Consider the following 10,629-nt stretch of genomic DNA (forward strand, 5'->3'; position numbering starts at 1 on the left):
TTTTTTTTTTTATAAATTGAACTTTATTTTTGTAAAAATTGCACTAAAAATATTTTGATGTGAGCATTGTGTATGAATTAAAGTTTATCTAAATATTGTAGATGTGAGCATTTCAGTATTGCTGCCTACCCTGGCATCCTTGCAGTAATTACATTCAGTGTGCATGATATACATACAGGGTGTGTTTAGAAAGTAGGATTTGTCAGCCATAGAGTTAATCTCTGTTTTAACCCTTTGAGGGTCGACAGGCCCTCTCCGAAACTCGTTCTCAGGGTCGGCCAAATTTAAAAAAAAAAAAAATAATTTTCTCTTATGAAAAGATAGAGAATCTTTTCCCGATCATAAGGATACCAAAAGTTTGAAATTTGATGGAAAACTTACGGAATTATGCTCTCGCGAAGTTAGCGGTCTCGGGGATGTTTATGCATCGGCGATTTTGCCTACTTTGAGCCCCATTTTCGGCCAATTCCACTGTACTAGTCGACAAAAAACATAAATATTTCGCTAGAACTCCATTTTTTCTATCGAATGGGTGCAAGAAACCACCCATTTATGAAATTCAACTATCCAGTACAGTGGTCAGAATATAGCAATTTTGCCAATTTCATACAAATTTCAAAAGATGCCAATTTCCGAATAGGGTCCAGAATAAACAAGAAAGACATTCCTGGCACTAAAATGACATTTCCTCTGGTCATTAGTCACGTCTCAAGGCCCCTCTTATATTCTTTTGCTTTCCACTTTGAATTTTTATTCTCACAAAAAATATAAGATTTACTGTTATGCAGACTACTGCATTAGTGTAAAAAATGGTATAAATATTATTGGTGCACTTGTGAAAGAATATTAGACTCACCAGTTGACGTGTATTGGACCATTGGCACGATTTGTTTACTTTTGAAATTTGGTAAAAATCGAACATTTCTGCTACTTTGAGCTCAATTTCAAGGTATCTTTCATTGTAAAACCAGTCAAAATCATCTCAATTTCTGTAATATGTCTTCCATTCTATAAAATGAGACCAAGAAAACTAGAATACAACAGTAAATACCATACGAAAATACAGTGCAAAGTCGCTGTTTTATTCCAAAAAAACGGTCAAAGTTTTTTTTTTCTCATTATGCATTGTGTGCTGCAGGATTTTTTTTAGACTGTGCACACTGACCACATAGACCCATTCTTTCATATGGAGGCCTACCAGCTTTCTCCCACTAGATTTGAGGGTGCTAGAATTTAGGCGTACTAGTACGTCAAAAACCCTGGGTCGTAGGCCGTACTAGTACGTCCGAAACCCTCAAAGGGTTAATGAAGTCCTAAGGCTGTAGCAGTTGTTGAATATACTAGCTGCTCATTCAGAGTTCTTTAATGAGGGATGCACTCTATCTCATGATTGAAATATTTGTAGACATACCCTCAAGCATTAGTTTTCCAGCACTGCACTGTAGTTAGGTTATCTTGGCTGTATATGGTGGTGGTTTTCTAAGTTTTTCTTCTCTTTTGTATATTTACCCTCCTCGCCTGCCCGACAGCAGCCACCTTTGAATGGCAGATGTGTAAGTATAGGAGGTGTGGCAGTGTAGCCGTACTTGCTTCTTGCTTTATAAGAGGGTAAAATTTTAGTTCTGGTTTAGTTATAATTCTACTTTATATATTGGATAATTTGAGTAGATTTTGCTGGGTAGCTTAGTAATCACATTGATTCAGGCATTAGGCATATATATTTTAATATTACATTATCCTTTATGATGCTTTCATTTGATTGAATTTGTGAAATTTAATACTCTACAAGAAAGATATTTTGACAATGTAGATGCAAGATTAATATGAGCAGTTTATTATCAGTACCATTTGTGCAGAATTGATCACAAAAGTATCAGCATTTAAGACTGCTTTACTGAAGAATTATTCCTGTTGTATTACCCTGTATTAGTATTTAAGGCTACTTTACCAAAGAATTATTCCTGCTATATTTCCTGAGAGAATTAAATCATATATAAAAAAACTATAATAGCATCCTTGCTATTACAGTTCTTTGCTTATGAATAAATTAAAACATATTTCATACAGTGCACTGTTGGAGTAATTATTCCACCTCATTTGAATCATTTTGAGCATGTAGGAACCACAGAATTAAAGATACTGTATATTATAATCAGTATACAGTGCACACATCCTTCACAACTTTAACAATTATTATTATTTACACTAAAAATAAATTTGTCATACTTGGTACTCTGGTCACATTTGCATTGTCATGCTCTGTTGTATAAATTGTTAAATGCTGCATAAAAACTAATACTGTAGCAATGTCATAGTTTATTAAACTACTTAATGTATTCAAAACCCTTAATTAGTGAATATTATAATGCATCTAATGGTTTTATGATGGTCTTTTTTAATACTCTTTGACTTAAGTCTTAAAATCAAATCACAGAACTGATTAAGAACAGTATCTTATCAGCATGTATCAGTGTAATTGCTGTTATCAGTCTGTTAAAGTAAGGGACATGCATTTGCTTTGTAATTTTTGTAAATTATAGGGGCTAGATCTCTGTGGTAAAATATAATCAAAGAAAATAAAATTACTATGCACATGTATGTAAACTGAGGAAAGTCCAGTCAGGAAAGCAGGCATTTGCTTTGCACTATTAGAATTTCTTTACTGTATATACTTGTCAAAAAAAAAAAAGTGGAAAATTTTGAAAGAAATAATTAGTTAAACTAATTACAGCTGAGGACTACTGAATGCATGTACAATAACTTGAAGCTTTTTAAAGAATCTTTCTCTCTTTTGGTTCATGAATTAATTTAACTGGAGTATTTTTTTGTTGTGTAAGTTTCTTTTTACTAACAACCATAATGATGATTGCCCTTCAGCTATCATTATTTCACAAATTTTTGAACAGATATTCCACTTTCACTAGAAAATCAGTCAGGAAGAACAGATGTGCTGTGAAATATTATATCAATATTCTGTACAGTACTGACAAGTTGAAAAATAAGACACATGTGCATCACTTGGGTATCATTATTCCTGAATTGTATTGCCTGAGCAACACTCTTCTTCATGACTAACACTGAATTTTTAAGGAACTGACCACTACAAAATTAATTCTTCTACTGTCTCTGGTTTTACATTCAACTATAATCAACAGAAGAAGCCTTCTGCACAGGAAAAATCTTTATTTTAGAAGTTAATATGTGACATAGTGACATGATTTAAATGCAAGTATATACGGTAATACAAAAATAACCACTTTTCCTATAAGACTTGCATCAGTACTAACAAAAGCTGACATGTGAATCTTTTATGAGTAATTTAGTGTTTGTTCTTAAACTGTTGAATAAAACTAAAGAATCTTGCATAAAGATTGAAGTAAAAAATTTTATGTACAGTTTATGCATGAGCTTGTGATGCATCTCGTATTAAAACTAAGCAAATTATTGTATGTTTAATGTATATTATTTTGGTTGTGTTATAAATTAAAATAAATTTCTTATTTTAAGCATTTCAAGAATTTATTTTGAGCAGTTTGAAATATTATAGTAAATGTTCCCTATTTGAGTCTAGTGCTCTGAATTTAAAGAACTTTGACTACCTTTTATGGAAAAAGTTGCTTTTAATATAATTTATATTGTACAGTATTACAGTAATAAAGAATTTTACAAAAAAATGTGCTATAACCTTTGTTTCTTCAGACTCGGATACATGGTCAGTACTGATGAAGACTGAAACTGGTGAGGTGGAGGAGTACACAGTGTCATACCAGAACTTGCTGCCATCTACACAATATGAATTTAGACTTATTGCTTACAACAAGTATGGCATATCATATCCAGCAGTTGCTAATGAGAAGGTATGCCAGCTTGGACTATCCAGAAATTTCTGTTTTGAAATCCTTTGATAGAAATATTAATGAAAGTTATTATACAGCAAAATTATATATATACAGTGATCTTTCATATTTCAAGGTTATATTAAAGCCAGGAGCTGTCAGTATCATCATTGCTTGCATTGTCCTTGCTGTTTTCATCACATGTTACTGGAATCATTAACCAATAGAAAAATTACACAGTACCTCTAGAAGTGAACAGTCGTTGCATACAGACATTCTGCTACTCGGTAAAAGTGTAATTGATAATTAGGGAAAAAGACAGAGAATCCAAGAAACCATTGTAAAAGAAAAACCAGTTATGAAGGAATGAAACATTTTCTGACAATACAGTTGGGTAGCAATTTCGTGAGTAAACCCATCAGAAAATTATGAAAGTCTTCAGGGGAATGTTAGAAAGATAAATATACCCTAACACAACTTGCCTCTTCACCCCTCCACTAACTTTTTTTTTTTCTCCTCTTCCCCCAAAACAACAACAAAAGAAAATTCTCCCCCCAAATTTTCCTCTTCCTCACCAAACTTTTTCCATCCCCCTACTTGTGTTTTCATTTTCCTCGAATGTTGCACTCTTAATTTTTTCAGGTCACTTGGTGTATTTTATTGATGATAGCACAGTTAATATGGGGAATTTGTTTGACAGAAATGTTAAATTTATTCTTACAAGATTATTAACTATTAATATTTGAAGTATAAACTATTACTGCACTGTTATTTGCAGCTTACGTTTTGCAAGATTATAAGAATTTGATTTGTTTTCTCTTAGATTGTAACTCCATCAAAGCGGTTTCTAGAGTATGGATATCTCCAACAGCGGCCATTCTATCACCAGACATGGTTCATGGTGACACTGGCAGCTATCTCAATTGTTCTCATCATCATAGTTATCGCTGCACTTTGTGTCAAGAGTAAAACTTACAAATACAAACGTAAGTTGAATTTTTTATTATGAAAACTTGCACAGCTTTGTGTTTTTGTACACTTTCTATAGTGATCATCATCAGGTATCTTAACATCTTGGTATGAATTTTATCTTGGCTTGAAAATGCTGCACTATTTTTATAATATAAAAGGCCCTGCCACTAAGCTTTATACTGACCATCTGGGAAAGTTTGTTTATTGGTGATGCTCACTATAGTGGAACTTGATGTTGTTAGTTTTTTTTTATTGAGAGGGGATCCTAGCTGAATCCTATAAAATTGTTCCAAATACAGTAAGTGTAGCTATGTGTTGTATATGGTTAAGGGTGTATGCTTCCTTTTTAGAATACTATGCACTCTTATTCCTTTGCTTTGTAGTCTCGTGTTTTGCTTGTAGACAATCAACATTTATAGATTCTTTTTTGCTGTTTGCAATCTGCATGATATTTTTATGTATGTAGATATATTTTTCTTGCATATAATAAAATATGACACTTCACTTATACTTTAATAACAATGTTAATTTTTAGAGTATGAATTTTCTTATTTTTACATCTACAAAAATGCCTTGTTTATATTTTTATAACTCACACCTGATACTTGTAAAAAGTATACACTTGATTACAACAACTAAGGCTAACACATGTTATATTTTGTTTTGCATGAATATTAAAGCACACTGTCTCATTCCCAGGTATTGTAGAGGAATTGTTGTCAGCACGTAAGTTTTTAACTACCACAGTTTCATGTTAAAGCACAGACTGCCATGCATGCTGCATGATTGTTGCTAGCCACATCCATGAGCAACTGATTGTAGCACATTAGTGCAAATGCACATTTCTTCATGCATCTATGACTTTTCTTTATTATCTTTATTTCATAACTTAAACATGGCACACAGCATTCAACATTTCTTGCATTTATCTTATTACTGGGTATAATTGTATAGATTTTCTCTTTAATTCTAATGTAAAAAATCTATTTTGGAACCTGGCTTTTCACATTTGCAGTCTTTGCTTGCTAATCTGTGCCTTGGCTGTCTGTCACTTCTTTCACATTTGCTTTATTTGAATAAAGTTTAAATTTTTATTATGGAAATAACTGAAACAAATTACAATTTGTATTTTAACTACAGAAATTAATATACTGCTACTGTTGTGGAAGTTAAAAATAGAGCAATTGATACATGTTAAAATTTTGCAAAGTACATTTCATATTTCATGAAAGGTTATATATTTTGTGATAAAATAGAGGCAATACATAATAATGCATCATATGGATGGTCTATTTGGTTATCTAATATATTTTTTTTTTGTATAATAGAAGAAGCAGCTAACAAGACAATGGAGGAGTCGTTAAACACTGATGAGACAGCATTCTCCACTTTTGAGATGAGACAATCAAGGCGTGGCACTGTAAGCAAACGGAGTACCTTAGGACGTAGATCCGTTGTTGGTGCCACTGCTGTTGTCAATGCAAAATCACCACCACGACCTGCCCCAGCATCCATCACTTACTCAGATGAGGATACAGTAAAAGGATATGATGAAAATCCTGACGATTCAAGTGAACTAACTGAAAAACCAACAGACTTATCCTCGACTGCCTCTGAGGTTAGTTTTACACTAGTTTGTGTGTATAAATATGTATTCATTTGCTGATGTAATATAATTTTGTATCAACTGTTTTGTAAGAAAAGCTCAAATTAATTATAATACATTTTCTATATATCTCTTACATACCATTTCTACTGAAGATATTTGGTTGGTATTTTTCAAAACTTTGAACATAAAAGTTTTCTTACATCTGTCTTACAGCAGGAGTCTGAGAGTGAAAACGAGTCACACCATTCGGAACCACACTCTTTTGTTAATCACTATGCTAATGTTAATGATACACTTCGCCAGTCTTGGAGAAGACAAAAGCCGGTTCGCAATTATTCAAGTTATACAGATTCTGAAGCTGAAGGAAGTGCAGTGATGAGTTTAAATGGAGGACAGATTATCATGAATAATATGGCTGGATCAAGAGCACCTTTACCAGGTTTTTCTTCATTTGTATAGGTAAGAAATTTTATAGAAATATAGACAATTGATAAAAGACAAACTACTTTAAGTCCTTCTTTGTATGTGATATAATGATGATGATCTCAAGGAGATCTGAATTAGTGAGAAGATTGGCTCAGGTGAAACCAAGGGAACACATTGGTTACTGCCATGATCAAACACCTGTAGCTTGTTTCAAGTGTGTCAAATGGACACTGGTCCCTCGTTGTCTGTGATATGTACAGAAGTAATGTAAATATTTTTACTTTTAAGGAATCATCCTCATAAACTATGAACTTTGGAATGGCCGTGGCTAGAGACACTTGTGGCACATCCCCTGGGTTATACCAAAGCTCTTCAGCCATGTTGGACCCAGGAATTTGCATTAAATCTATGTATGTTAGAATATATTTACTGTAGTGGCTACAGTTTCTTGATCTACTGTATCATTTAAAGAAAGCCTAGTATTTTTCTGTAATTACAAGTCAAATTGTTTGCTGAACCATTTTAGGAGTGTAAAGGTTGACTTAGTTACCAGTAAAATTTTAAAGACTTGCAAGGAAACCCAAAGAAATATTTGTTATTTGGTTGCTGTGTTTTAAAATTACAAGCAAAATTTAAACTTCTGTTTGTAGATAATTTTTTGTTTCATACTTAAAATCTGAACCATTAGTTAATTTATGCCAAAGCTTGGAGCATTCATTAATATAAGGACTCTCAACAATGTGAATTAACAGTATTTTTATGCATTTAACATAAACATTTTAATGTCTTATCTTTTCATTATCATAGTCATTTCATCTGTATTACTTATTACTATAACAACCGTAACATTAAGCAGGCATTATTTCAGTACTTGAATGGATGTGATGAAAGTAGTAAGTCCCTTTTATAATTTCTTTGCATTTGATATATAAAAGTTCAGATTCATTAATTTGTCGAGAATTAATAATGCAAATCATGAGAGAAATAAGAGAAGCTTAAATTTTTTATGGCACTTTCATTTAAAACTCATGCACAGTACCTCAGTTTGTATACTGCATGTCATTATTACCTCTTTATTTATAAACTGGATATTTTTATATTCATTGTCTTTTTAGTATCAGATGTGTGATTATTTTTCTATTATAAATCTCAAAATAAAATTGTTCTAAGGCAGAAACTGCTTCACACAATTCTTTTTTGTAGTTTAGTTTTTTTTATGCTCAAAATCATCAGGTTTTTCATATTGCCTATGCTGTGTATAGCAGAGTTCAGTACTTATGAACACTTTGGGCTGGATTCCATATATGTTTATCAAACATTTTATGCTGCACTAGTGCGAGTGCTTTCAGTGGTTGCAGACAGTGTCTTTTTGCACAAGTACTTTTATTTTGTTTTATTACAAAAAGTTAATTGTCTTGTAATACTTCATTTTACAAATCTGTAAACCAAGCTGGCAAAGATTAAACATAGCAAAATTTTGTGCATAACTAAAGCTATAAGTATAATTTTGATGTCAGTTGAGTAATTCAGCCAATGGGAAATATTAGTTGACTCTACAGCATGTTAACACTACAAAAGATTGTGTATTTTTGTAAGAGTGCAGAGGTATTAGGAAAATACTGACAAATTAAGTGCTTGTGTCATAGAAGAGGAACAAGAATTCATTAATCAGGACTATTTGCTATTCTGCTTAATTAAACATGTACAAGTGAGGAGGTAGATGAGAACAAATAGGGAGAAGGGTACCAAGAAAAAAAATCAGTATTCACTTAGGCCCTTGTGCATGTTGGGTAATATTGTGAAGCACTTAACCCATATGGGTTAAACAGCACAAAAATTGGTAGAAGCTTGATCCTTCATCAGTTGAGAGAGGGAGAAACTACCTGGTTGTAGTTTGTAGCTAAAGAAGAAAAACACCAGTTTGAGAAAGAGGGTCTATCACTACAGTAGTTCCTCCTGGGTCATTCAAGGTCAGCTGGTCTAATGAAGTGGTTATCAGTATGTAAATATTATAAAGTACAATTTTGAATATAACATTTAAAAACTGGTGCTTTTTCATATGACCATCACAATGGTAGAGGAAAGAAATTGCTAAACAGAAACAAAGTGGTTTCACTAACAAAATTAACTTCATTTCTTGTAGCTTTTTTTTTTTTTTTTTTTTTTAGAATGTAAATCATGACAATAAGTATTTATCAAATGTCTTTTGTATGTATGTATGTAAAGTGCTCATCACCACCACTGATAGGATCTCAAAGATTAATTAGGTGGAAATTCAAAGGTTTAACAAGTTCTGTACCGCTGATAGTTTGTAGTAGTTCAAAAGTGTCATGTTCTAAGCCGCTGTTAGTATAAAATAGGTCATGAATAATGTGTAATTTTTTCTTCAGTACAATGCATTTTGTAAATATATTCATAAGATTTTTCTAATAAAAGTATCCACTGTATTCAGTAATTCAATATACAATTTTAAATGGATAAATAAACAAATAAAAGGAAATATAGCAACTATATTATGTATCACATAAAGTATATATTAATAAATTTCATGTCAATCCTACACACAAACATTTCACACTAAATTGTCTCCACAAATTAACAGACTTTATCTAACATAGTAAGTTACCAGCATTATAAAAAAAATCTGCTTTAACACAGAACACATATCCAACACCTTGTGGGTTTAGCACTTAGTTTTGATTGTAATAATGATGACATTGTATCCTCCACTTTGAGAAGATAACCAGTGACCTTTCTTTTGTGCTGTTTTGATCACATTTACTGGCAGAATATCAAAAAAGTCCATGTTAAATCCTGACCACAATTTTGACATTTCTTCATGCACCTCATTTGTTAATTATATTGATACAATGCTAAACCCCAATTAATCTATCAGAAAAAATGGGGACAACAGCTTTGGAGTGTGGTACAGAATGAGAAAGAAGCATTATAATATACCAGAAGCTTTGTCTGGATAAGGCAGGAATTAGGGTAGCACGCAAGACTCTGAGGAAACTGCATGTGGTTGAAATACTGAAAAGTTACAGTGGACCCCCGGTTAACGATATTTTTTCATTCCAGAAGTATGTTCAGGTGCCAGTACTGACCGAATTTGTTCCCATAAGGAATATTGTGAAGTAGATTAGTACATTTCAGACCCCCAAACATACACGTACAAACGCACTTACATAAATAGTCGCATTCGGAGGTGATCATTATGCGGGGGTCCACTGTACTTGTAAATCACTAGCTTACATTTTAATGTCATTAGCTTTGTGGCAGAGGTACAGTAGATGGCTAATGTGATAATTATATACAAAAGTGGAGAGAAGTAATGAGCTTTCAAATACTGCCCTATCACTCAAATTCCTAAATATTAATAGCAGATGTATTATGTCACCTTGATGCCCACAGTATATGGGGATTCATAAGGGGTTATTGCTTAACAAAGTTGCTGGGAATTTTCATGTATTTATTTGAGAGTTGGACAAAAAGTATAAAGCTGGTTATGGGAATGTTATATTATAATCAAGGGGGAATGCTAAACCTGTAGGATTATGCAGCTGGGAACATTATAAAGATTTTGATCCTGTACCACACAAGACAAAAAATACAGAAAAAAGTAGAATGATGGAGCTTTCTTCTGGCTCTAGGCATGGCTGATTGGTAATAGTGGATTTAAGGGGAGAGAAACTTAAAATGGAGACCAAATCAATCAAATGTGGCATTACACACATCTCAGTGCTGGGTTCTTTGTAAGTTATTTAAATGATCCCCATAAGGAAA

At 32.6% G+C, this 10,629-nt stretch overlaps 1 protein-coding gene across 14 annotated transcripts in view; it reads left to right on the top strand.

Annotated features, from left to right (window-relative positions):
* sdk (sidekick cell adhesion molecule) overlaps positions 1 to 9,290 on the top strand; it is a 372,281-nt gene extending 362,991 nt beyond the window's left edge. For 4 of the 14 annotated variants that reach the window (XM_070086151.1, XM_070086157.1, XM_070086159.1 and 1 more), the window contains 6 exons: positions 1,530 to 1,553; positions 3,700 to 3,857; positions 4,660 to 4,822; positions 5,508 to 5,534; positions 6,137 to 6,426; positions 6,631 to 9,290. In XM_070086151.1, coding sequence (XP_069942252.1) covers positions 1,530 to 1,553; positions 3,700 to 3,857; positions 4,660 to 4,822; positions 5,508 to 5,534; positions 6,137 to 6,426; positions 6,631 to 6,876 — 908 coding nt within the window. In that variant the 3' untranslated portion in view covers positions 6,877 to 9,290. The remainder of the gene's footprint in view (positions 1 to 1,529; positions 1,554 to 3,699; positions 3,858 to 4,659; positions 4,823 to 5,507; positions 5,535 to 6,136; positions 6,427 to 6,630) is intronic. The other 10 variants (XM_070086155.1, XM_070086161.1, XM_070086166.1 and 7 more) reach the window with 6 other exon arrangements.
* The last annotated feature ends 1,339 nt before the right edge of the window (positions 9,291 to 10,629 follow it).

This window comes from Cherax quadricarinatus, chromosome 18 (genome assembly GCF_038502225.1).
Source record: "Cherax quadricarinatus isolate ZL_2023a chromosome 18, ASM3850222v1, whole genome shotgun sequence".
NCBI lineage: Eukaryota > Metazoa > Arthropoda > Malacostraca > Decapoda > Parastacidae > Cherax > Cherax quadricarinatus.